Genomic DNA, 27,571 nt, shown 5'->3' on the forward strand with positions numbered 1-27,571 from the left:
AGTAGCCTGTAGGGTGTCTCAGATCTTTTAGGGGTGGGGCGGGGGGGGGGCTAGTTATTCTGGGTGTATTGGAAGGGGCATGGGAGTCTGGTTGGGGAAATGTCTCGGGTGTTTTGGGGGGCTCCGTGTTCTCTCTCACAGAAGTTGCACGCTCATTGTCCAAAGAGTAAGTGTGATGGATTCTGATGGTGGATTGGTCTGATACGGCCACTACATAAAGATCTGATTTTTGGGTGCTGATGTGCGGCCACTTCATAAAAAGTCACAGCAGCGAAATCTCATCTTCATGTACACAAGTCCTATGAGGACCAGAATTGGGGAAGCTCCGCACCTGCATAGACTGAACCACAGCTATTTCCCCTCTCACACACTCACAAAACCGCGCCTGCCCCACAGAAAACAATCCCGGATACAATCAAATGGACTGACAGATATATATTTTTATTATTAAAAAGAAGCTATAAATCTGGACCTGCCATAATCGTGCTGCATCTTCTAGTATTTATACAATGAAAGGCTGAAAATAAAAAAAATCTACAGTTCTGGTTTATTTCATGTCAAAACAGTAAAAGTGGATTTGGATTTTGAATTGCAAAAAAAAATGTGTTATTTATAAGGAGCTAAAATATTAATTAAATATCCATAGAATAGACCTTCAGTGTGACTCCTGTAGTGAGTGTCACATACGTCTATCCTGTAAAGTGCAAGCTCTTAGGGTCAGAGACCTCCCTCCTGAAGAATTCATGACCTTTTTCATGCGGAGTGTCAGCTTATGTGGGCAGGGTCCTCTCTCCTGAGTGTAAAGTTGTTCTTTAAAGGGAACATGTCACCAGTTTTTCCACCATTAACCCCTTAGCCTCCTCAGGTAGGAGATTAATTGTTGTTTCTCGAATACCCTTGAAAGTCACGTGACAATGAGCAGAGAAGAGTCATATTTTGCCTGAGATGAGTCAAGTTTAAAGGCTATGGGGGGGGGGGGCACTTCAGATGTTCCTATGTTTGGTTCTATAGGACCTAGAAACATGCTGCTGTTGTCACATTAAAGATATTAATATTATCTTTCAGATCACATCAGGCTTGTGATCCAAAGAACGGGAGATACAGACAAATCCCACCTTCTGCATATCGTTAGTTCTATAGTTCACAGAACCATTATCTGGGATCTGAAAGATGTGATTCTGATCTTTAAAATGACACCAGCAGCATGTTTCTAGAGCCTACAGAACTGAAGGTAGGGGCTTCTGAAGGAAACCACACAGCCTCTAAACTTGACTCATCTTAGGTGATTTTCTCTGCTCAGTGTCACATGACTTTGGAGGAGATTTTTTTTCATAGATAAATGTGTGACATTTAACATAAAATGTGTGACATTTATCCCGGACCTGAGGGAGCTGGAGGTTTAGGGTAGAATCCGGTCTCCGTTCCCTTGATTATTCTCGCAGTTGTACGAGGCTGCTGAATATGTTGTTGCCATATAAATAGAGATGAGTGATATTGTACATAACTTAGATCCGCATTTTTTTTTTCCACGGGTTTCGGCTCATCTGTGAAATTTTCCTCTGGATTTTGGAGAGTCATTCAAAGCTCGCTTGTTCCGGATCTCGTTGTGATTTTTTGGCACGGCGACAAATCTCCTTCTCTTTAGGAATTGTGGGACGGCATATCCATTGTCCCAGAGATATTCGGGGGAGAGGATCTTCGTGGGCTTGTGGTAGAGGAAGTACTTGTTGAGGTAGCTCTCGTCGTGCCAGATGGCCTCGATCCCGTTCCTCTTGTCGGTCAACATCTCATTGTGACAATAATTGGTCAACTTGTAAACCTCTGGGACCGTGCCGCCAAAATATCCCCCCGCGTAGTAAAAGTCTCCTTCATCCGGAGGAATGTAAGCCGTGGATTGTTTCCTCCGCTCGTACGTAAAGCGGTCGCGGGAAGCGGCGTAGAAACCAGGATGTAAGGTGCCGAAAACATCGCCGAGGATCTCCACCCCGACCTCATCGCTGAACCTCATGTCCACATCCACACACACCAGGAAGTCCACCTCATGGATGAACCTCTGCTGGGAATAGTCCCGGATCATCTCCATGCGCCTCATGGACACCTCCTGCCAGCGCTTGTAGCTGGGCACCTCCAGGATCACCACTTTCCTGCCCTCGGGGAGACTGATATTCCCAATGTCGTTGGGGCGGTCGGTGAACACGTAGTAGTTGACCTTGTGACCCACCATGAAGAACTTTTCGGCGGTTTCGATAAATCTCTGCAGAAAGACCGTGTACCTGAAATAGAAATTATAAGTCAGTTTAGGGACTGAATTGGTACGTTTTTGAACATTCCAGAGTTTTGGGAAGGTGTTTTTTTGGAAAATTTTCAGTAGTGATGTGTCGTTCACGAATGAGCCGGCTCTTGTTCGCGAACATCGGGATCCGTCTCCCCCATAACCAGCTCACCACGCCCCCTCTATCCCGATACAACCGTGTTAAAAGTGGAGTGATGTCCGGTGACTGACTGGTTTGTGGCTCCCAATTATATATTTAATAGGGAGCCAGAAGAGCCGGCTCTTCTTAGTGAGCGGAGCCTAATGATCCAGCTCACTAAGAGGAGCCGGAATTCCCATCACTAGTTTCCATGCTGGATTTTATGACGAAAGCAAACGGTGGATGGAAAATGGATGGCAAAAGGCGATTCCACCTTCTAATGATACTGAGATGGCTCTACACACTGTGTCCCAGTCTATACAGAGAAGCTGATTAGAAGTGGAACGTTGGGAGCACTCGGATTCTTATCTCGGAATCTGGGAGGGTGGTAAAACATTCTTACTTTTTGATGGCAAACACCGTTAACCCCACGCGGACGTTCCTCTGGTGAAACTGCGCGTTCAGGATGTCGATGTTGTAGGTTCCGTCCCATACGATCGGGGCAAACCACGGCGTCACCATCAGGACGTCCGTTCTCCTGTAAGAAAGAATCGTAGAGCTGTACATGGGAAGCGGGAAAGTTGCGGTTGATGGATCCGGTGAGTAAGGGGGTGTTTATTCTCTAGGGGGCGATGCCCTCTGTGCCCCCGGGGTGGTGCCAGTCCTCACCACAATAGACTTGGCTCCAAATATATATATATATAGCATTTTATATTTTAAATCAAGTTCATTTCACCTCTAAAACTGCATCACAGGATAGATCGGATTACGTGGAGCGATTGTCTTACTGACCTAATAATAATCTACACCCGGAATCTTATGTCCGTCACCTCCGAAATATATCTCTCCTTTCCAAACAGCTTTCTCTATGCCCAGCTTATTGGGTTAATTTGTACTTGGACAAGAACAACCTACTTTACATCGGCCAGGATAGGAGTAGTAGTACTGTGCTGTGCTCATATATACAGGATAGGAGTAGTAGTACTGTACTGTGCCCATATATACAGGATAGGAGTAGTAGTACTGTGCTGTGCCCATATATACAGGATAGGAGTAGTAGTACTGTGCTGTGCCCATATATACAGGATAGGAGTAGTAGTACTGTGCTGTGTACAGATACACAGGATAGGAGTAGTAGTACTGTGCTGTGCTCATATATACAGGATAGGAGTAGTAGTACTGTGCTGTGCCCATATATACAGGATAGGAGTAGTAGTACTGTGCTGTGCCCATATATACAGGATAGGATTAGTAGTACTGTTCTGTGCCCATACATACAGGATAGGAGTAGTAGTACTGTGCTGTGCCCATATATACAGGATAGGAGTAGTAGTACTGTGCTGTGCTCATATATACAGCATAGGAGTAGTAGTACTGTGCTGTGCCCATATATACAGGATAGGAGTAGTAGTACAGTGCTGTGCCCATATATACAGGATAGGGGTAGTAGTACTGTGCTGTGTACAGATATACAGGATAGGAGTAGTAGTACTGTGCTGTGCTCATATATACAGGATAGGAGTAGTAGTACTGTGCTGTGTACAGATATACAGGATAGGAGTAGTAGTACTGTGCTGCGTCCATATATACAGGATAGGAGCAGTAGTACTGTGCTGTGCCCATATATACAGGATAGGAGTAGTAGTACTGTGCTGTGCCCATATATACAGGATAGGAGTAGTAGTACTGTGCTTTGCCCATATATACAGGATAGGAGTAGTAGTACTGTGCTGTGCTCATATATACAGCATAGGAGTAGTAGTACTGTGCTGTGTACAGATATACAGGATAGGAGTAGTAGTACTGTGCTGCGTCCATATATACAGGATAGGAGCAGTAGTACTGTGCTGTGCCCATATATACAGGATAGGAGTAGTAGTACTGTGCTGTGCCCATATATACAGGATAGGAGTAGTAGTACTGTGCTGTGCCCATATATACAGGATAGGAGTAGTAGTACTGTGCTGTGCCCATATATACAGGATAGGAGTAGTAGTACTGTGCTGTGCCCATATATACAGGATAGGAGTAGTAGTACTGTGCTGTGCCCATATATACAGGATAGGAGTAGTAGTACTGTGCTGTGCCCATATATACAGGATAGGAGTAGTAGTACTGTGCTGTGTACAGATATACAGGATAGGAGTAGTAGTACTGTGCTGTGCCCATATATACAGGATAGGAGTAGTAGTACTGTGCTGTGCCCATATATACATGATAGGATAAGTAGTACTGTGCTGTGCCCATACATACTGGATAGGAGTAGTAGTACTATGCTGTATGAGCAGGTTGTAGTGATCTGATTTCGGGGACCCCTGCTGCCCCTCCTGCATGATGAGATATTGCAGAATAGTGACTACACTCCATATACTGGAGGCTCTTGTGTAGGATCAGGACAAGTATTTTGCACTTACGGAGGATTCATTGTTTTCGGCTGTTCATAAAGCATCCTGGGGGGAAGAAGAAGATGTATAAGTATTAGGAAGATAAATCTAATATAACATTAATCTCATAAAGGTGGTTGTTCAGATCTCCTGGACTCCGGGCCGCACACTCCCTGCCAGTGTTACCAGGATCTGCCTGCAGGGGGCGCTGTGTGGATATAGTCATACACACACTTACAGTACATGCCTATGGCTGCCCCCTAGTGGACGGGCAGTTTTTTCTACGGATATTTAGGGGGCGCTCCATTGCATCTGTTTCTGTTACCTTTCCAGAGCCCTCTCCGGTAATAGATCCAGTCTAGAGATATTTGGTAACGTCCTGTGTGTAGAAAACAGAGCAATTAACATGGAGCTGTGGTGCAGTACCAGGCCCAGCCATGAGCAAGAGTGGCGCTGTTTCCAAGCATGTTCTGTCAGGGTGTTGTAGTGCCTGAGTAGCTGGAGAGCACAGACCCAGCACACCAGCATCAACTACTCTGTGATATATGTCATGTAAGAATAAGCATTAATATGTGTGCAAGTACTCACAGAGGATAGCAGAGAATAGCTGTCTGAGAATGCGAGCTCGGCCCCCTCGTAATGAACCTGAAACATATAAATATGGAATTAAGTGGTTGTACCAAGTTCGTTCTTACCCACCCAAAGAGTTGGATGGCTGATAACAGAGAGTAATAGATTGTATCCCCCCTGTACAGTCTCCTCTCCCCAGGATGTAATGGCTGATAACAGAGAGTAATAGATTGTATCCCCCTGTACAGTCTCCTCTCCCCGGGGTGTAATGGCTGATAACAGAGAGTAATAGATTGTATCCCCCCCCCCCCCCCCTGTACAGTCTCCTCTCCCCGGGGTGTAATGGCTGATAACAGAGAGTAATAGATTGTATCCCCCTGTACAGTCTCCTCTCCCCGGGATGTAGTGGCTGATAACAGAAAGTAATAGATTGTATCCCCCCCTGTACAGTCTCCTCTCCCCGGGGTGTAATGGCTGATAACAGAGAGTAATAGATTGTATCCCCCCCCCCCCCCTGTACAGTCTCCTCTCCCCGGGATGTAATGGCTGATAACAGAGAGTAATAGATTGTATCCCCCTGTACAGTCTCCTCTCCCCGGGATGTAATGGCTGATAACAGAGAGTAATAGATTGTATCCCCCTGTACAGTCTCCTCTCCCCGGGATGTAATGGCTGATAACAGATAGTAATAGATTGTATCCCCCCTGTACAGTCTCCTCTCCCTGGGATGTAATGGCTGATAACAGAGAGTAATAGATTGTATCCCCCCCTGTACAGTCTCCTCTCCCCGGGATGTAATGGCTGATAACAGAGAGTAATAGATTGTATCCCCCCTGTACAGTCTCCTCTCCCCGGGATGTAATGGCTGATCACAGAGAGTAATAGATTGTATCCCCCCTGTACAGTCTCCTCTCCCCGGATGTAATGGCTGATAACAGAGAGTAATAGATTGTACCCCCCTGTACAGTCTCCTCTCCCCGGGATGTAATGGCTGATAACGGAGAGTAATAGATTGTATCCCCCCCCTGTACAGTCTCCTCTCCCCGGGATGTAATGGCTGATAACAGAGAGTAATAGATTGTATCCCCCCCCCCCCCCTGTACAGCCTCCTCTCCCCGGGATGTAATGGCTGATAACAGAGAGTAATAGATTGTATCACCCTGTACAGTCTCCTCTCCCCGGGATGTAATGGCTGATAACAGAGAGTAATAGATTGTATCCCCCTGTACAGTCTCCTCTCCCCGGGATGTAATGGCTGATAACAGAGAGTAATAGATTGTAACCCCCCCCCCCCTCCTGTACAGTCTCCTCTCCCCGGGATGTAATGGCTGATAACAGAGAGTAATAGATTGTATCCCCCTGTACAGTCTCCTCTCCCAGGGGTGTAATGGCTGATAACAGAGAGTAATAGATTGTATCCCCCCTGTACAGTCTCCTCTCCCCGGGATGTAATGGCTGATAACAGAGAGTAATAGATTGTATCCCCCCTGTACAGTCTCCTCTCCCCGGGGTGTAATGGCTGATAACAGAGAGTGATAGATTGTATACCCCCTGTACAGTCTCCTCTCCCCGGGATGTAATGGCTGATAACAGAGAGTAATAGATTGTATCCCCCCTGTACAGTCTCCTCTCCCCGGGGTGTAATAACTAATAACAGAGAGTAATAGATTGTATCCCCCCCCCCCCCCTGTACAGTCTCCTCTCCCCGGGGTGTAATGGCTGATAACAGAGAGTAATAGCTTGTATCCCCCCCTGTACAGTCTCCTCTCCCCGGGATGTAATGGCTGATAACAGAGAGTAATAGATTGTATCCCCCTGTACAGTCTCCTCTCCCCGGGATGTAATGGCTGATAACATAGAGTAATAGATTGTATCCCCCCTGTACAGTCTCCTCTCCCCGGGATGTAATGGCTGATAACAGAGAGTAATAGATTGTATCCCCCCCTGTACAGTCTCCTCTCCCCGGGATGTAATGGCTGATAACAGAGAGTAATAGATTGTATCCCCCCTGTACAGTCTCCTCTCCCCGGGATGTAATGGCTGATCACAGAGAGTAATAGATTGTATCCCCCCTGTACAGTCTCCTCTCCCCGGGATGTAATGGCTGATAACAGAGAGTAATAGATTGTATCCCCCCCCCCCCTGTACAGCCTCCTCTCCCCGGGATGTAATGGCTGATAACAGAGAGTAATAGATTGTATCCCCCCTGTACAGTCTCCTCTCCCCGGGATGTAATGGCTGATAACAGAGAGTAATAGATTGTATCCCCCCTGTACAGTCTCCTCTCCCCGGGGTGTAATGGCTGATAACAGAGAGTAATAGATTGTATCCCCCCCCCTGTACAGTCTCCTCTCCCCGGATGTAATGGCTGATAACAGAGAGTAATAGATTGTATCCCCCCCCCCTGTACAGTCTCCTCTCCCCGGGATGTAATGGCTGATAACAGAGTGTAATAGATTGTATCCCCCCCCCCCCCTGTACAGCCTCCTCTCCCCGGGATGTAATGGCTGATAACAGAGAGTAATAGATTGTATCACCCTGTACAGTCTCCTCTCCCTGGAATGTAATGGCTGATAACAGAGAGTAGTAGATTGTATCCCCCCCCCCCCCCCCTGTACAGTCTCCTCTCCCTGGGATGTAATGGCTGATAACAGAGAGTAGTAGATTGTTTCCCCCCCTGTACAGTCTCCTTTCCCCGGGATGTAATGGCTGATAACAGAGAGTAATAGATTGTATCCCCCTGTACAGTCTCCTCTCCCCGGGATGTAATGGCTGATAACAGAGAGTAACAGATTGTATCCCCCTGTACAGTCTCCTCTCCCCGGGATGTAATGGCTGATAACAGAGAGTAATAGATTGTATCCCCCCCCCCTGTACAGTCTCCTCTCCCCGGGATGTAATGGCTGATAACAGAGAGTAATAGATTGTATCCCCCCCTGTACAGTCTCCTCTCCCCGGGATGTAATGGCTGATAACAGAGAGTAATAGATTGTACCCCCCGCCCCCTGTACAGTCTCCTCTCCCCGGGATGTAATGGCTGATAACAGAGAGTAATAGATTGTATCCCCCCTGTACAGTCTCCTCTCCCCAGGATGTAATGGCTGATAACAGAGAGTAATAGATTGTATCCCCCCTGTACAGTCTCCTCTCCCGGGGTGTAATGGCTGATAACAGAGAGTAATAGATTGTATCCCCCCCTGTACTGTCTCCTCGCCCCGGGGTGTAATGGCTGATAACAGAGAGTAATAGATTGTATCCCCCCTGTACAGTCTCCTCTCCCCGGGATGTAATGGCTGATAACAGAGAGTAATAGATTGTATCCCCCTGTACAGTCTCCTCTCCCCGGGATGTAATGGCTGATAACAGAGAGTAATAGATTGTATCCCCCCTGTACAGTCTCCTCTCCCCAGGATGTAATGGCTGATAACAGAGAGTAATAGATTGCATTCCCCCTGTACAGTCTCCTCTCCCCGGGATGTAATGGCTGATAACAGAGAGTTATAGATTGTATCCCCCCCTGTACAGTCTCCTCTCCCCGGGATGTAATGGCTGATAACAGAGAGTAATAGATTGTATTCCCCCTGCACAGTCTCCTCTCCCCGGGATGTAATGGCTGATAACAGAGAGTAATAGATTGTATCCCCCCTGTACAGTCTCCTCTCCCCGGGATGTAATGGCTGATAACAGAGAGTAATAGATTGTATCCCCCTGTACAGTCTCCTCTCCCCGGGATGTAATGGCTGATAACAGAGAGTAATAGATTGTATCCCCCCTGTACAGTCTCCTCTCCCCGGATGTAATGGCTGATAACAGAGAGTAATAGATTGTACCCCCCCCCCCTGTACAGTCTCCTCTCCCCGGGATGTAATGGCTGATAACAGAGAGTAATAGATTGTATCCCCCCTGTACAGTCTCCTCTCCCCGGGGTGTAATGGCTGATAACAGAGAGTAATAGATTGTATCCCCCCCCCCCCCCTGTACAGTCTCCTCTCCCCGGGATGTAATGGCTGATAACAGAGAGTAATAGATTGTATCCCCCCCTGTACAGTCTCCTCTCCCCAGGATGTAATGGTTGATAACAGAGAGTAATAGATTGTATCCCCCCATGTACAGTCTCCTCTCCCTGGGATGTAATGGCTGATAACAGAGAGTAATAGATTGTATCCCCCTGTACAGTCTCCTCTCCCCGGTATGTAATGGCTGATAACAGAGAGTAGTAGATTGTTTCCCCCCCCCCCTGTACAGTCTCCTCTCCCCGGGATGTAATGGCTGATAACAGAGAGTAATAGATTGTATCCCCCCTGTACAGTCTCCTCTCCCCGGGATGTAATGGCTGATAACAGAGAGTAATAGCTTGTATCCCCCCTGTACAGTCTCCTCTCCCTGGGATGTAATGGCTGATAACAGAGAGTAATAGATTGTATCCCCCCCTGTACAGTCTCCTCTCCCCGGGATGTAATGGCTGATAACAGAGAGTAATAGATTGTATCCCCCCCCCTGTACAGTCTCCTCTCCCCGGGATGTAATGGCTGATAACAGAGAGTAATAGATTGTATCCCCCTGTACAGTCTCCTCTCCCTGGGATGTAATGGCTGATAACAGAGAGTAATAGATTGTATCCCCCCTGTACAGTCTCCTCTCCCTGGGATGTAATGGCTGATAACAGAGAGAAATAGATTGTATCCCCCCTGTACAGTCTCCTCTCCCCGGGATGTAATGGCTGATAACAGAGAGTAATAGATTGTATCCCCTTCTGTACAGTCTCCTCGCCCCGGGATGTAATGGCTGATAACAGAGAGTAATAGATTGTATCCCCCCTGTACAGTCTCCTCTCCCCGGGGTGTAATGGCTGATAACAGAGAGTAATAGATTGTATCCCCCCTGTACAGTCTCCTCTGCCCGGGATGTAATGGCTGATAACAGAGAGTAATAGATTGTATCCCCTTGTACAGTCTCCTCTCCCCGGGATGTAATGGCTGATCACAGAGAGTAATAGATTGTATCCCCCCTGTACAGTCTCCTCGCCCCGGGGTGTAATGGCTGATAACAGAGAGTAATAGATTGTATCCCCCCTGTACAGTCTCCTCTCCCCGGGGTGTAATGGCTGATAACAGAGAGTAATAGATTGTATCCCCCCTGTACAGTCTCCTCTCCCCGGGATGTAATGGCTGATAACAGGGAGTAATAGATTGTATCCCCCCTGTACAGTCTCCTCTCCCCGGGATTTAATGGCTGATAACAGAGAGTAATAGATTGCATTCCCCCTGTACAGTCTCCTCTCCCCGGGGTGTAATGGCTGATAACAGAGAGTAATAGATTGTATCCCCCCTGTACAGTCTCCTCTCCCCGGGGTGTAATGGCTGATAACAGAGAGTTATAGATTGTATCCCCCCCTGTACAGTCTCCTCTCCCCGGAATGTAATGGCTGATAACAGAGAGTAATAGATTGTACCCCCCCTGTACAGTCTCCTCTCCCCTGGTGTAATGGCTGATAACAGAGAGTAATAGATTGTATCCCCCCTGTACAGTCTCCTCTCCCCGGGATGTAATGGCTGATAACAGAGAGTAATAGATTGTATCCCCCTGTACAGTCTCCTCTCCCCGGGATGTAATGGCTGATAACAGAGAGTAATAGATTGTAACCCCCTGTACAGTCTCCTCTCCCCGGGGTGCAATGGCTGATAACAGAGAGTTATAGATTTTAACCCCCTGTACAGTCTCCTCTCCCCGGGATGTAATGGCTGATAACAGAGAGTAATAGATTGTATCCCCCCCCCTGTACATTCTCCTCTCCCCGGGATGTAATGGCTGATAACAGAGAGTAATAGATTGTATCCCCCCCTGTACAGTCTCCTCTCCCCGGGGTGTAATGGCTGATAACAGAGAGTAATAGATTGTATCCCCCCCTGTACAGTCTCCTCTCCCCGGGATGTAATGGCTGATAACAGAGAGTAATAGATTGTACCCCCCTGTACAGTCTCCTCTCCCCAGGATGTAATGGCTGATAACAGAGAGTAATAGATTGTATCCCCCCCTGTACAGTCTCCTCTCCCCGGGGTGTAATGGCTGATAACAGAGAGTAATAGATTGTATCCCCCCCTGTACAGTCTCCTCTCCCCGGGATGTAATGGCTGATAACAGAGAGTAATAGATTGTACCCCCCTGTACAGTCTCCTCTCCCCAGGATGTAATGGCTGATAACAGAGAGTAATAGATTGTATCCCCCTGTACAGTCTTCTCTCCCCGGGGTGTAATGGCTGATAACAGAGAGTAATAGATTGTATCCCCCTGTACAGTCTCCTCTCCCCGGGATGTAGTGGCTGATAACAGAGAGTAATAGATTGTATCCCCCCCTGTACAGTCTCCTCTCCCCGGGGTGTAATGGCTGATAACAGAGAGTAATAGATTGTATCCCCCCTGTACAGTCTCCTCTCCCCGGGGTGTAATGGCTGATAACAGAGAGTAATAGATTGTATCCCCCCTGTACAGTCTCCTCTCCCCGGGATGTAATGGCTGATAACAGAGAGTAATAGATTGTATCCCCCCCTGTACAGTCTCCTCTCCCCGGGATGTAATGGCTGATAACAGAGAGTAATAGATTGTATCCCCCCTGTACAGTCTCCTCTCCCCGGGATGTAATGGCTGATAACAGAGAGTAATAGATTGTATCCCCCCTGTACAGTCTCCTCTCCCCGGGGTGTAATGGCTGATAACAGAGAGTAATAGATTGTATCCCCCTGTACAGTCTCCTCTCCCCGGGATGTAATGGCTGATAACAGAGAGTAATAGATTGTATCCCCCTGTACAGTCTCCTCTCCCCGGGATGTAATGGCTGATAACAGAGAGTAATAGATTGTATCCCCCTGTACAGTCTCCTCTCCCCGGGATGTAATGGCTGATAACAGAGAGTAATAGATTGTATCCCCCCTGTACAGTCTCCTCTCCCCGGGATGTAATGGCAGATAACAGAGAGTAATAGCTTGTATCCCCCCTGTACAGTCTCCTCTCCCCGGGATGTAATGGCTGATAACAGAGAGTAATAGATTGTATCCCCCCCCCCCCCCTGTACAGTCTCCTCTCCCCGGGATGTAATGGCTGATAACAGAGAGTAATAGATTGTATCCCCCCCTGTACAGTCTCCTCTCCCCGGGATGTAATGGCTGATAACAGAGAGTAATAGATTGTACCCCCCTGTACAGTCTCCTCTCCCCAGGATGTAATGGCTGATAACAGAGAGTAATAGATTGTATCCCCCTGTACAGTCTTCTCTCCCCGGGGTGTAATGGCTGATAACAGAGAGTAATAGATTGTATCCCCCTGTACAGTCTCCTCTCCCCGGGATGTAGTGGCTGATAACAGAGAGTAATAGATTGTATCCCCCCCTGTACAGTCTCCTCTCCCCGGGGTGTAATGGCTGATAACAGAGAGTAATAGATTGTATCCCCCCTGTACAGTCTCCTCTCCCCGGGGTGTAATGGCTGATAACAGAGAGTAATAGATTGTATCCCCCCTGTACAGTCTCCTCTCCCCGGGATGTAATGGCTGATAACAGAGAGTAATAGATTGTATCCCCCCCTGTACAGTCTCCTCTCCCCGGGATGTAATGGCTGATAACAGAGAGTAATAGATTGTATCCCCCCTGTACAGTCTCCTCTCCCCGGGATGTAATGGCTGATAACAGAGAGTAATAGATTGTATCCCCCCTGTACAGTCTCCTCTCCCCGGGGTGTAATGGCTGATAACAGAGAGTAATAGATTGTATCCCCCTGTACAGTCTCCTCTCCCCGGGATGTAATGGCTGATAACAGAGAGTAATAGATTGTATCCCCCTGTACAGTCTCCTCTCCCCGGGATGTAATGGCTGATAACAGAGAGTAATAGATTGTATCCCCCTGTACAGTCTCCTCTCCCCGGGATGTAATGGCTGATAACAGAGAGTAATAGATTGTATCCCCCCTGTACAGTCTCCTCTCCCCGGGATGTAATGGCAGATAACAGAGAGTAATAGCTTGTATCCCCCCTGTACAGTCTCCTCTCCCCGGGATGTAATGGCTGATAACAGAGAGTAATAGATTGTATCCCCCCTGTGCAGTCTACTCTCCCTGGGATGTAATGGCTGATAACAGAGAGTAATAGATTGTATCCCCCCTGTACAGTCTCCTCTCCCCGGGATGTAATGGCTGATAACAGAGAGTAATAGATTGTATCCCCCTGTACAGTCTCCTCTCCCCGGGATGTAATGGCTGATAACAGAGAGTAATAGATTGTATCCCCCCCTGTACAGTCTCCTCTCCCCGGGGTGTAATGGCTGATAACAGAGAGTAATAGATTGTATCCCCCCTGTACAGTCTCCTCTCCGCAGGATGTAATGGCTGATAACAGAGAGTAATAGATTGTATCCCCCCCCCCTGTACAGTCTCCTCTCCCCGGGATGTAATGGCTGATAACAGAGAGTAATAGATTGTATCCCCCCTGTACAGTCTCCTCTCCCCGGGGTGTAATGGCTGATAACAGAGAGTAATAGATTGTATCCTCCCTGTACAGTCTTCTCTCCCCAGGATGTAATGGCTGATAACAGAGAGTAATAGATTGTATCCCCCCCCCCTGTACAGTCTCCTCTCCCCGGGATGTAATGGCTGATAACAGAGAGTAATAGATTGTATCCCCCCTGTACAGTCTCCTCTCCCCGGGATGTAATGGCTGATAACAGAGAGTAATAGATTGTATCCCCCCTGTACAGTCTCCTCTCCCCGGGATGTAATGGCTGATAACAGAGAGTAATAGATTGTATTCCCCCTGTACAGTCTCCTCTCCCCGGGGTGTAATGGCTGATAACAGAGAGTAATAGATTGTATCCCCCCTGTACAGTCTCCTCTCCCCGGGGTGTAATGGCTGATAACATAGAGTAATAGCTTGTACCCCCCCTGTACAGTCTCCTCTCCCCGGGATGTAATGGCTGATAACAGAGAGTAATAGATTGTATCCCCCCTGTACAGTCTCCTCTCCCCAGGGTGTAACGGCTGATAACAGAGAGTAATAGCTTGTACCCCCCCTGTACAGTCTCCTCTCCCCGGGATGTAATGGCTGATAACAGAGAGTAATAGATTGTATCCCCCCTGTACAGTCTCCTCTCCCCGGGATGTAATGGCTGATAACAGAGAGTAATAGATTGTATCCCCCTGTACAGTCTCCTCTCCCCGGGATGTAATGGCTGATAACAGAGAGTAATAGATTGTATCCCCCCTGTACAGTCTCCTCTCCCCGGGGTGTAATGGCTGATAACAGAGAGTAATAGATTGTATCCCCCCTTGTACAGTCTCCTCTCCCCGGGATGTAATGGCTGATAACAGAGAGTAATAGATTGTATCCCCCCCTGTACAGTCTCCTCTCCCTGGGATGTAATGGCTGATCACAGAGAGTAATAGATTGTATCCCCCCTGTACAGTCTCCTCTCCCCGGGATGTAATGGCTGATCACAGAGAGTAATAGATTGTATCCCCCCCCCTGTACAGTCTCCTCTCCCCAGGGTGTAACGGCTGATAACAGAGAGTAATAGCTTGTACCCCTGGCCTGCAGGTCCCATTACTCACCAGTAGAAGGAGACCATCACCAGGAATAAGATATAAATCAGGGAGTAGAAGAATTTCCTTTTGCTGCTTTTGTCATCTGGAAGCAAAGAAAGAGGTGGATGAGGATGATGTGGGTGCTGGATGATGTGGGTGAGGATGATGTGGGTGCTGGATGAAGTGGGTGCAGATACGCTGCAGTGTAAAGCATGAGGGAGAGACAGAGGGGAGGACTAGCACCTGCAGCTCTCGCCAGAGGTCTAACCCCTGCTGGATGAGGGGGTCAGGGGCGGCACTGGCAGGGATGAGGGGGTCAGGGACGGCTCTGGCCGGGATGAGGGGGTCAGGGGCGGCTCTGGCCGGGATGAGGGGGTCAGGGGCGGCTCTGGCCGGGATGAGGGGTCAGGGGCGGCACTGGCAGGGATGAGGGGGTCAGTGGCGGCTCTGGCCGGGATGAGGGGGTCAGGGGCGGCTGTCACCTGCATGAGAGGGTCAGGGGTGGCTCTGGCCGGGACAAGGGGGTCAGGGGCGGCTCTGGCCTGGATGAGGGGGTCAGGGGCAGCTCTGGCCGGGATGAGGGGGTCAGGGGAGGCTCTAGCCGGGACAAGGGGGTCAGGGGCGGCTCTAGCCGGGACGCGGTGGTCTGGGGTGGCTCTAGCCGGGACAAGGGGGTCAGGGGCGGCTCTAGCCGGGACGAGGTGGTCAGGGGCGGCTCTAGCCGGGACGAGGGGGTCAGGGGCGGCTCTAGCCGGGACGACGGGGTCAGGGGTGGTTCTAGCCGGGATGAGGGGGTCAGGGGCGGCTCTGGCCGGGATGAGGGAGTCAGGGGCGGCTGTCACCTGCATGAGAGGGTCAGGGGTGGCTCTGGCCGGGATGAGGGGGTCAGGGGCGGCTCTCGCCTGGATGAGGGGGTCAGGGGCGGCTCTGGCCCTAATGAAGGGGTAGCATTACCTGATCATACAGTCTGTGTGAAATGTGATCTCTGTGTTTTTGATGGGTAATAACACAATCCCTCCTGAGCTCAGGTCATTACTCGGCCCCGTGACTCGCTTCATCGTCTTGCCCCCACACACAGGGACTTTTCATGAAATACACAGTCTTAAAGGGACGGTACAAGAAAAACTGACAGCATGCCTAGACCTTCAGGGATGATAACCAATGGATCATCTTGGACACAAGACTAATGGATATTCTAGATCCCTCTAGCCCAGCAGGGATGATGTCCTGGATTTCTTTCTATACATTATTTCTGTAGTCTTATCTATTATATATGGATCTTGTCTGCACAGTCCAGTGACCTCCCATGTGACAGTGTGTGCATGTCTATAGGGGGCACACAAGGCCACGAGCGGGAATACATAGAAATTATAAAGAGGAAACTGGTGACTGATGAAATATAATAATGATATAGTAAATGGCCATTCCCGGCACAGTTATTAACAAGTCAAAAGGTCACTGAGAATAATTGACTTCACGTATCAAGTACCAACATGAAAATGAAAGTGGGTGCTCACCGCAATGTAAAGGACGAGGCTCATGGAGCGGGTGCCCTTCAGCTTTCCCTGCAAACACTGACCCTATTCTGTCTGATAACCTGTTCAAGGTCCCACATTAGGAGTTAGATGTGAAGGGAGTCCCCGATCACATCATCTTGGACACAAGACTAATGGATATTCTAGATCCCACTAGCCCAGCAGGGATGATGATGATGATGATATCTACTGGACAGTTAATAGGGTCATAGCTTTTCCCAAAAAATCTGCGCAAAACGCAACTACAAGATATGAGGCGTTATCGGACAGGCAGTGCGATCTATGGAGTCTCGTGCTTAGTAATAGGGAGGCCGTGATACCTTGTAACAGGTAATAACCAAATCAAACTGATACAGAACCCAAACAATATACCGGACACAGCGGGACAATAGGGGGTGTGCAATGGCGGATCCTCATAGTCCCGGGGTCTTTGGCGTGTAAGGGGCCCATACATGGGACATATATCCACCATCAGTCTGAATAAAAAAACTCTATACTCACCTTCCCGCTTCTTCTCCCAGGCCCCGCGGCTCCGTCTTCTGCTCTGCCAGGCCCTTTCCACACGTCATAGTGTATGCCCTGTGATAGACGGAGCCGCGAGGAGAAGACGGAGCCAAGGGGGGGGGGGGGGCAGGAGAAGTCGAAGGTAAGTATAGGTTTGTTTTTGTTTTCAAGAGGGCCCTGCTGCTGGAGGCCATTTCTGTAAAGGGGGACTCTGCTGGTGGCCATTTCCGTAAGGGGGGACTCTGCTGGAGGACATTTCTGTAAAGGAGGGACTCTGCTGGTGGCCATTTCTGAAAAGGGGGGACTCTGCTGGTGGACATTTCTGAAAAGGGGGGACTCTGCTGGTGGCCATTTCTGTAAAGGGGGGACTCTGCTGGAGGACATTTCTGTAAGGGGGGACTCTGCTGGAGGACATTTCTGTAAAGGGGGAACTCTGCTGGTGGCCATTTCTGTAAGGGGGGACTCTGCTGGAGGATATTTCTGTAATGGGGGGACTCTGCTGGAGGACATTTCTGTAAAGGGGGACTATGCTGGTGGCCATTTCTGTAAAGGGGGGACTCTGCTGGAGGACATTTCTGTTTAGGGGGGACTCTGCTGGAGGACATTTCTGTAAAGGGGGGACTCTGTTGGTGGCCATTTCTGTAAAGGGGGAACTCTGCTGGTTGCCATTTCTGTAAAGGGGGACTCTGCTGGAGGACATTTCATTAATGAGGTGGGGCTGCACTTCTTTCCATAGGGCATATACTCCAGTTAATAACTTTTCCCAGTTTGTGATAACATAAGGAGCCTCGGCTTACAGTATGAGGGGGCCATCTCCTGCACTGTCTGGGGGATGGGGTCTGGACAGTATTCGGGGGAGGGGGTTTCATGCTGTTATGGGAATGTGATCGTCTTTCCCAGATAGATTAGAGCTCGTCTGAAGTTCATGATGAAATGTCTTCTATGTACAGTACAGGATTAAGGATATAGAGGATCTGGGCGCATGTTGGTTTAGATGCTGGGGGCCCCTAGCCATGTGAGCAGCCCGGGGCCCATGGGACACTTGGGGGCATATCATAGCTCAAACATCCCGGGGAGGGCATTGTTATAGTTTTATCTATTCTATATGGATCTTGTCTGTTCCTCCCATGTGGCAGTGTGTGCGTGTCTATAGGGGGCACACAAGGCTGCGAGCCCCCCAGGGACGGGTGACTGATTAATGCAGCACGCGGCGGGTGGTGTGATCAAGTATCCACATGATAACGTAGCGTGTACACAGCCGTAATCATAGGGAGCATCGCTCAGGGCTGATAGATTAACTATGTGAGTGTGAGTGAGGCTGTGATATCCGGGAAGGTTCAGTAAGGCGCCCCCCCTCCCCCCTGGCACAGGGGAGAATAACTCTTTCTGCCCTAATTGGAGTAGAACCTGTTGTGCCCTATAAGCCTCAACTTGCAGCCGCAGCCCTTATCAGCTGCCACCCCCAACGGGAACCGATCCCTGCAGATACAGACCCTATTACACAGCCAAAAAACATGAATTTTTGCAGTTGAGCCATGATATCAGGGGCCATTTTTTGGATCCCCCACTCACACGCACAAACCTGAGCCGATATAGTCTCCTTGTCACCCGCTCTATGAGCCTTGTTTATTACATTGGGGTGAGCACCCACTTTTTGATTTACAGTCGTGTACATGCTACAACTGGTACTTGATACGTGAAGTCAGGACTTTTTAACTGTGTCGGTAATTGCTTAAAGGCGCACCATCAATAAGTGCCTGCTAAAACGTCTAGGTTCATATATAAGGCGCACCGGATTATAAGGATGAATGTCCAGCAGGTGGCAGACCTGTGCACAGTACAAGGCAGCTGTTGTCTGTAAGTAGGTTCATATATAAGGCGCACCAGATTATAAGGATGAATGACCAGCAGGTGGCAGACCTGTGCACAGTACAAGGCAGCTGTTGTCTGTAAGTAGGTTCATATATAAGGCGCACCGGATTATAAAGTGCACCTGATTATAAGGATGAATGACCAGCAGGTGGCAGACCTGTGCACAGTACAAGGCAGCTGTTGTCTGTAAGTACGGTTCATGTATAAGGCGCACTGGACTATAAGGCGCACCTTTGATTTCTGAGAAAATCAAAGGATTTTTTTGTGCGCCATCTAGTCCGAAAAAAAATACAGTGTTTCATATTTAATTTATAAATATATAAAAAGTAAAATTTTATACACCTTCCCCAATTTTGGATTTTTATGACTTCCTACGAAAGCTTTATTGTGGTGTCACACGTGGCGTTTACAACCTGTTTTTAGTCCGTCTTTAAGCATGCGTTTTCGGTCCGTTAAAAAACGCATGCAGTTTTTTTGAAAACGCATCAGTTTTTGTCCGTTTTTTAAATTAAGATAATTGGGAAAACCGGACAAAAACAGATGCGTTTTTTAAAAAAAAAAAAACGCATTTTTTACGTACTGAAAACACATGCTTAAAAAACGGACTAAAAACAGGTTCAAAACGCCATGTGTGACACCACCCTGAAGGTAAATATTGGCGCAGTAAAGTAAAGTTAATAAAAGAAACAAAATAACTTCTGGAAAAAAATCTTCTTCCTACAATGTTCTGCACCTGGTGGGGGGGGGGGAGTATAGTAACATTGTATAGTAATAACAATGTATACAAAGCTCCTACACACTGGACTATTCTATATCCCTATCCAGGTGCTCCCCAAACATAATGACCCAACACAGGTCAAAGGTCACAGCTCTGTCATTCTGCAGAAGTAGTGAGTAATGGGGGGTCCAACATTCACTCATCCAGGACTTGAGGAAGTGAACTAGACACAAAATCAGCCTCGAGTGCAATAAAATGAGGTTGTGATTGAACGATCCTCCTGGTTATGGCCGCCCCTGTTCTAGTTCTCACATGTCATCAGCTTGGGAATTATTACATCATGCACAACACAGAAATATCATGTCAGACACGGATAAAGGTACGGCTTATGTAATAGCAGGATGGATGGGAGATGGCTGTACTAGAGGGGCCAGATATTGTTTCCTAATAGTTCTTCTTAGGCCGTGTTCACACTCAGCATTTGGAAACACAGCAGGGAAGGGCTTGTCCTGATCAGCACTGAGCAGCGTGTGTTTAGTATGTGGACAATCCATAACACGTGGCGCTTGTTCCCGATAACATGTGATCAGGCTGCTCCCCGTTACATTTGAATTGTGTTTAAAAAGGGCAGTGCGGTGGCTCAGTGGTTAGCACTACAGCCTTGCAGCGCTGGGGACCTGGGTTCAAGTCCCCTGGTCAACATCTGCAAAGAGTTTCTATGTTCTCTCCGTGTTTGCGTGGGTTTCCTCCGGGTCCTCTGGTTTCCTCCCACACTCCAGAACATACTGGTAGGTGATTAGATTGTGAGCCCCATTGGGGACAGGGACTGATTTGGTGAACTCTGGGCAGCGCTGCGTAATCTGTGTGCGCTATATTAATAAAGGAGTTACTACAATTAATGAAAGCAAGTCAAACGCTTTGTGTGAACACAGCTTTATGGGTGAGGCACTTGATATGTTCTGTATAGACAGTTGTTTATAGTAATGGTCTGGGGGTGCCAGATTTGTGACTTATTTTTTGTGACATTTTGCCAACCCACCACCCAACCTAATGATACATCCTCTCCCTATGATTTTCTTTTGCTTTTAATTCGATAACTCCCCCCCCCCCCCCCCCCCCATTGTATTATCAGGAACTGGAGCAGGAATTACTCCGCACAGCCAGCTTCAATGTGCCCATTATACCAAGAGCCGCTGACCTCCGAGTCACCATTGTGCACCCAGGTGAATTATTCACCGGGTCCTGCTTGGCACAAAATTCTGCTGCAGCCTGCACCTGGCACAAGATGATATAGCAAGTGCCTGGGCGTGTGAGTCATGAGAAATACCCCCCATTGTTCCAGGCCTAAGCAACATCATCATCATCATGGCCCCCGGCCACTCGTCCTTCTACACATCCAAAATGCTGTTCCCCAAGTTTATACCTTTCCTCATTCTCTTGCAGATCACAATGTCTCCCCCTCATCTCTCCACAATCTTCATCTCTAGCAATGGCCGCAGTGTCTCCCCCGCTCAGTGTCTTCTCCGAGGACCATGGCGGTTCTGTCTACTTTCCTTCCTGACCATTGTTCTTTATGGGCAGAGAACGGATGTCTCATAACAGGCATAGGAAAACTTCTCTATAAACATTCAGCTTCCATGTTTCTTATATTCATCACATGACACATCACATCACACAGAAGAAACACAAAAAAGATGGACAATTCTCTCCACCAGGGACTCGGATTTGGTATAATCCTCCCACAGATGGACAGACTACAATCAGAGTCTTGGGACTTTACTAGATACATCCGATCCCCTAAAGATCCATGGCAATAGTGATCTCCTTCTTCTCTGAGATTTGGTGGTTTTAGCCTTTAGAACGTTAGACCACAATGGGGCTCATTTATTAAGGGTCCGCGATTCCGTCGGGTTTCCCAAATATTTCCATTGTGCGCCAAATTGCCGCAGGATTTTTGCGCACGCGATCGGATTGTGGCGCATCGGCACCGGCTTGCACGTGACAGAAATGGGGGGGCCTGGCCGTTGGACAACCCAACGGATTTGGACAAACCTCGGAATTTAAAAACGGAATTGTGTCACAAGACACGCACTCACATACACCAGGAAGAAGAAGATGAACTACGGCGGACCTCGGCGCAGAAGCGACGGATGCAGGAACTCGGGCGCACGGACCTTAGTGAATCCCGGCAGACCCGAATCCACGTCGGACAACGCACCACAGGATCCCAACAGGACCGGGTAAGTAAATGAGCCCCAATATGTATCAATCCCACATGGAAACATTCATTCTCACCATTTGAGATCATCTGCTTCCTTTGTCTCCAATGCCCTTCAGTTTGTTACTTGTCTACAAATAGGATGATCCTCTCAGTTCTGGACCTCAGGTTTTGGGTACCAGATTTTCATTTTGGATCCTAAGAACTTGAATAGAACAGATTTGAACTTATGTATTCTTTAAAGATTTTGTTTTCATTAGACCCTCTGGGGTCCCAAATGTAGGATCCATTGTCTGCTGCTAAACCTTTCCTGGATTATTACTGTTAATGAGATACCAACGCTGGAGGGAAATGAAAACCCAGACCCCCATCATTTCACCCCTTACTCGGGGATCTTTGTACCTTCTTTACCAGGTTGCTTGACCTATTCTCCAGCAGTGGTGGCGTCCTTGCACTTCAGTAGCCTATGTACCCCAATAAGCCTGAGTCAGTATCCGCTACCCCAGGGAACCCCCATCGTAGACCCATCTAGATGCATAGTAACTGTTGGATGTTGCCTTCCATAAAAGTTTTAATAAAATGTGATCAAAATATCGTAGAGTTGTCTTTGTGGTATCAATGAAAACATCCTCTTACCCCAGAAACAATGATACCCCACTCCGTACACTGAATTATAGAAAAGTTACAGCGGTCAGAATATGTCACAATTGTGCTTTTTTGTCCAAATTTACGACTTTGTGAATTTTATTCCAGTTCCCGAGTACAGTCCACGGAATATAAAATGGTTCCTCTAGACTAGAGAGTACAGTCCGTCTGGCAGATAACAAGCCCTCATATGGCTTTGTAGATGGAAAAAAATCTGAAGATATACGCCTTGCGGAAGGAGTAGAGTGAAAAAACGGAAACGCTATAACCCAAAGAAACCGGTCCTGAAGGGCTTAATAACTGGTGACGGAGGGCTGATCCCTCTTCATACATACCGGGCAAACTGCAGCAAACGCCCAAAACGAAAATGTTGCCCCCATACTGCCAATGATTGTTTAATATGAATCTCACTGTAAAAGGCTTACCAACAGGACCCACAAGAAAATGGCGCAAATGCATTTTTCTTTTTTAATTTGCTCAGGACATCTTGATATTTTTATTAGCTTCTATCATTACATAGAATATTGAATAATGCCCTTGGGAAATACAATTTATCCCGCATAAAACAAGCCCTCGTGCAGCTTTGTGCACAGTAAAATAATAAAGTTATGGCTTTTGAAAGGAGGAGGGGGGAGGGGAATTGAAACACAAAATGTAAAAAAGGGAAACCTTGGGAAGGGGTTAACCAGATCTCATGTTACATAGTAGTGTTTGTGTTGCGTCCAGAGTCGGCGCTATATAAGCTATAAATAGAGCAGTATGGCGCACTCCACCTATCAGGCTCCGTCCAGGGATTTCTGTCATTTGTAATAAAGCACAATGGCTTTGAATAGCGGTTTCTTGTTTACCGATTTGCGTGATGGAAATTTCCAGGTACGCAACAAAGGGGCGAGGTCCGGCGATCCCAAGACGCCGTCTCGTGCGACGTTCTATAATGACGGGTCCGTATCACGTCATACGACACTAGTTATGTGATTTCTATAGAACCTTGCAAAAGTATTCAACCCTCCAAGCAATGAAGTGATCGCACCTGTCCTGAGCTTCCCGGGAAGGTGGGGGTCGGAGATTTCAAAGTTTTTTTTGTTTTACCCCATCTGTAGAGCGGCGCATCTGTCATCTGTCACATTACATCGCACAGCAGTTACCCGGAGGTGAATGTACGGGAGCAGCGCATGTAATCCGTATTCATTACATTCATTACATCCACTGCCCTGTAATCATCTGCTTCATAAATGGCGCGGTGCCTTGATATACCAAATCTAATTAGTATCTGTACAAATTCATTGTATTATACCTAAAGGGCTTGTCCTATGACCTGTGTGAACACCGCCCAGGAATCCTCTCCCCCCCTCAGGCTACAGAATTCTTAGAAAAGAATTTACCGTATATATTCCGCAACAATGTTTCTAGTTGGAAAACACTGCCTAGGCGTCGCCTTATCTGTACAACGTGCAGAGGTTTTATTCCGCATGTCAGTAATATTTCTAGGAAGTGGATCAAACAAATGGGAACGTTATAGGATAAAATTGTCATTCTATGAGCTGTGACCGTAAAAACTATAACTCGCCCTGCAATAAGAAAAAAGAAGCCCTTAACCGCTCTGTGCATGGACCTATAAAAAGTTATAGGGCGAAACATGGATACGACGGAGTAGGCTTTGCGATAAGTTTTAAAGATACACAATAACAGTAATAAATATATATGTGGAAATGTATATATAATGTATATGTATGTGCGTGGTATATGATACATTTATGTGTGTGTATATGTTTTTATATATATTACTGTACTTTAACCCTGGGCTACAATAATCAGCTATAACAGTTATCACAGGCGTCTGTAATGAAGCTTTATTATTAATCCTGGTTCTAATGACAATCCAACATTTTTAAAATCCAATTAAAAAAAAATTCTGTCTGGGATTACAATTATAAAACATACAGTTCAGACTTACATACAAATTCAACTTAAGAACAAACCTCCAGAACCTATCCTATACGTAACCCAGGGACTGCCTGTATATATTATGCTGTATGTGTGTTTTAGTATATGGTGTGTATTTGCTGTATCTATGTATATGCTATAAATGTTTGTATATGCTGTATATATGGAATGTGTATATGGTGTGTTTATAATGCATGTATGTGTATATATGGTGAGTGTATATATATATGTGTATATATGTATATGTATATATGTGTGTGTGTGTAAATATAATATATATATATATATATATATATATATATATATATATATATATATTTATATTATAATTATTAGAAAAGTTATGATCATACAAAGTTTAAACAATGGAAAATCCCATCAGAAAATATAGTAACTTTCTTTCCATCCTCCCAGGACATTGCACAGAATATTCTATGGTCTCTCCAGGTAGAACGATTTTTTCACACATAAAGCAAAGTTCTGCTATGACTTGTTGTTATATAGAACAATAAGAAAGGTTCTGGCTTTTGAAATTGTGAGGAGTAAAAATAGTAAATTAGTTAATATAAATTCCCCCAGTCTAGAAAGGGTTAAGGGCCTCTATTCTTTCAGCTATTTGGATCTGTTCCTCCGGCTTCCACATTCATGTACATGTCCCATGTCACATCCACCACCTCCCCAGCAATGATTATTAGATATATACATATGACATATATTATACATATTATTATATTATATACATTATAAGATCTTATACATATTATATATATTATTATTTACATTCTACAATCTTATACATATTACATATTATGCATATTATTATATAATATACATTATAAGATTTTATACATATTACACATATTACATATATTATTATTATTATTATTATTATTATTATACTATATACATTCTACAATCTTACACATATAACATATACATATGGGTTCTAGGAATCAGCTCTGGGGTTTGCAGTGTGCAGATGTAGCAGAGCTGAAGCCTTTGTCCTCCTGCCGTGATCTGTGTCGTCTAATAATTCTGCTTTCCCACCAGTATCCCAGGTACAGATCGTGATCATGTCCATGTCCGGCCGCAGCCTCGGCTCTGCTACATCTGTCTGTCCCCCCAGTAAGAGTGTGATAAGGATAGTACTCACATCTCTCCGGCTGCATTGTGCGGGATGTGCGGAGGAGACGGCTCATGCACATCTACTGGGATACATCAGGTGTGGTGCTGACTCTGGTTACACAGGAGGGTAACACTACACCGGCTGCACGGCTCTGAGCGCAGAATAAAGCGGCTCCTATTCTATTCTGGGCTATTACTAGAAAACATTGTGCTTAATAATAAAAAAAACACTGGAAAAACAATCTACGGGCGATGGAGGAGTCATGACCCCGCGCCCCGCCCCCTCCCTGCGCCCCCCCCCTGACCCCCACAGAACCTAGAAGGATAATTATAGACCAGGGATGTGTATCCAGGACTTAACCCTTCACACTGAGCGCTATCTATAGGGATATTGTAATCCGCCATATCTAACCAACATTAGTCACAGATGGAGTCGCCCTCGAAGGAAGGACTGGGCGCAGGTGCAGCGGAGTCTCCGCAGGGAGATCCAGGTGTTCAGCGTCACCTGCACGTCACGCACAGGAATATCCTGCCATGTAGGGTCTGCAGGGTCAGGTCTGAATGAATGGAGGGGATCTAGTATAGGGGATATAATTTAGGGTCTTGTATTCTATATATTATATTATATTGGAATAATATTACATTTAGGTGTTTGGGCGTTGCATTGCCTTGATTTGGATTGGATCTTGATAATCTATAGGGTCTTGTCTGAGTTCTGATTAATTGATGGAGTTGAGAGAAGGGCAAGTGCCGAAATAATACAGCGGTCAGTTCTGATGCGCGGTATGAATTAAGAGGGTTTGGTTTTATTCAGGTTTTTAACACATTTGGATCATCCAGGATCAGTTATAATTCTGGGTCTGGTCTGGGGTCTGACTAATCTAAGGAATCTTGTCTGGGGTCCATTTAGTGTGATGTGGAATAATTTGGAGAGGCGTCTGATTAATTTAGGGCATCTGGTTTGGGTTATCATTTATAGGGTCCGGTTTAGGTTCCAAGTTAAAGGGGGTTTGATTTAGAGGATCTGGGTTATAATTCTGTTGGGGAGTTGGGTCTGGGGTCTGACTAATCTAAGGTCCATTTAGTGTGATCTGGAATAATTTGGAGAGGAGTCTGATTAATTTAGGGGATTATAGTTTAGGTTATAATTTATAGGGTCTGGTTTAGGTTCCAATTTAAAAGGGGGTTTGATTTAGGGGATCTGGTTTATAATTCTTTTGGGGGTGAATCTGGGGTCTGATTAATTTTAGGGGATCTAGTTTGGGTTATAATTTATAGGGTATGGTTTAGGTTCCAAGTTAAAGGGGGTTTGATTTAGGGGATCTGGGTTATAATTAATCTGGGGGTCTGATTAATTTAGGGGTTAATCTGAATGAATTTGGAAGATCCAGGTTGGGTTATAATTTACAGGGTCTGGTGTGGGATCTGAATGAAGGGAATTTCAATTAATTTAGAAGTTCCAGAACAGAATGGGTTAACGTTATATTAGGGGACTGATTAAATGAGTGGATCCGTGTTGTGTTATAATTGGGGTGGTGTCACACGTGCCGTTTTAAATCCGTTTTAGTCCGTTTTTAAGCATGCATTTTCAAAAAACGCATCCGTTTTGACAGTTTTTGGCCGTTTTTCTCAATTATCTTAATTAATTGGGAAAAACGGACAAAAACTGATGTGTTTTCGAAAAACCGCATGTGTTTTTAAAAATGCAAGCTTAAAAACGGACTAAAAACGGATTGAAAAAGCCACGTGTGACCCTCAGGGGTTCTGCTCTGGTGTCTGATTAATTTAGGACATTTTGTGTAGGGTCCATTCATTTAATTGGTGTCTGATTCATTTAGGGGTCCGAATTTTTTTTTAGATTTCTGATAGAATTTAGGAGATTTTGGGTTTGTTCTGTGGTCTGACGTAATCAGCAATGAAGTTTTTGTATATTTTTGTGTCTGGATTAATTTAAGGGGGTCTGGTCCGAAATTTGGATCAATGTACATGGGATTTGATTTTTGGGTTTGGAGTTTGGAGAGCTATACATTATTTTTAATATTCATTTTTTCAAACAATACAATCCTGAAGAAATGTGAGAAA

At 46.4% G+C, this 27,571-nt stretch overlaps 1 protein-coding gene across 3 annotated transcripts; it reads right to left on the reverse strand.

Annotated features, from left to right (window-relative positions):
* Positions 1-420: 420 nt before the first annotated feature.
* Positions 421-25,722, reverse strand: ABO (ABO, alpha 1-3-N-acetylgalactosaminyltransferase and alpha 1-3-galactosyltransferase). Of its 3 annotated transcripts, none has more exons than XM_072125427.1 (7): positions 25,518-25,721; positions 14,956-15,031; positions 5,384-5,440; positions 5,121-5,174; positions 4,826-4,861; positions 2,815-2,949; positions 421-2,273 (listed from the first exon to the last, which is right to left on the reverse strand). In XM_072125427.1, exons 1-7 carry the CDS (start codon positions 25,567-25,569, stop codon positions 1,541-1,543), a joined length of 1,143 nt encoding a protein of 380 aa, XP_071981528.1. In that variant the 5' UTR covers positions 25,570-25,721; the 3' UTR covers positions 421-1,540. The 3 variants fall into 3 exon arrangements, with proteins under 3 accessions (XP_071981528.1, XP_071981529.1, XP_071981530.1); XM_072125428.1 differs by lacking the exon at positions 25,518-25,721 and adding an exon at positions 20,981-21,106; XM_072125429.1 differs by lacking the exon at positions 5,121-5,174 and having other exon boundaries at positions 25,518-25,722.
* Positions 25,723-27,571: the final 1,849 nt, after the last annotated feature.

The sequence above is a fragment of the Engystomops pustulosus genome, chromosome 9 (genome assembly GCF_040894005.1).
Source record: "Engystomops pustulosus chromosome 9, aEngPut4.maternal, whole genome shotgun sequence".
NCBI lineage: Eukaryota > Metazoa > Chordata > Amphibia > Anura > Leptodactylidae > Engystomops > Engystomops pustulosus.

What these genes read in the sequence shown, in the direction of transcription:
- ABO (XM_072125427.1), bottom strand. Translation starts at nt 25,569, where the DNA reads ATGTGCATGAGCCGTCTCCTCCGCACATCCCGCACAATGCAGCCGGAG. An exon ending in GCTATTCTCTGCTATCCTCT is followed by an intron (nt 5,175 to 5,383) that starts GTGAGTACTTGC and finishes TTCTACACACAG; the next exon opens with GACGTTACCAAATATCTCTA. An exon ending in ACGGTGTTTGCCATCAAAAA is followed by an intron (nt 2,274 to 2,814) that starts GTAAGAATGTTT and finishes TTTCTATTTCAG; the next exon opens with GTACACGGTCTTTCTGCAGA.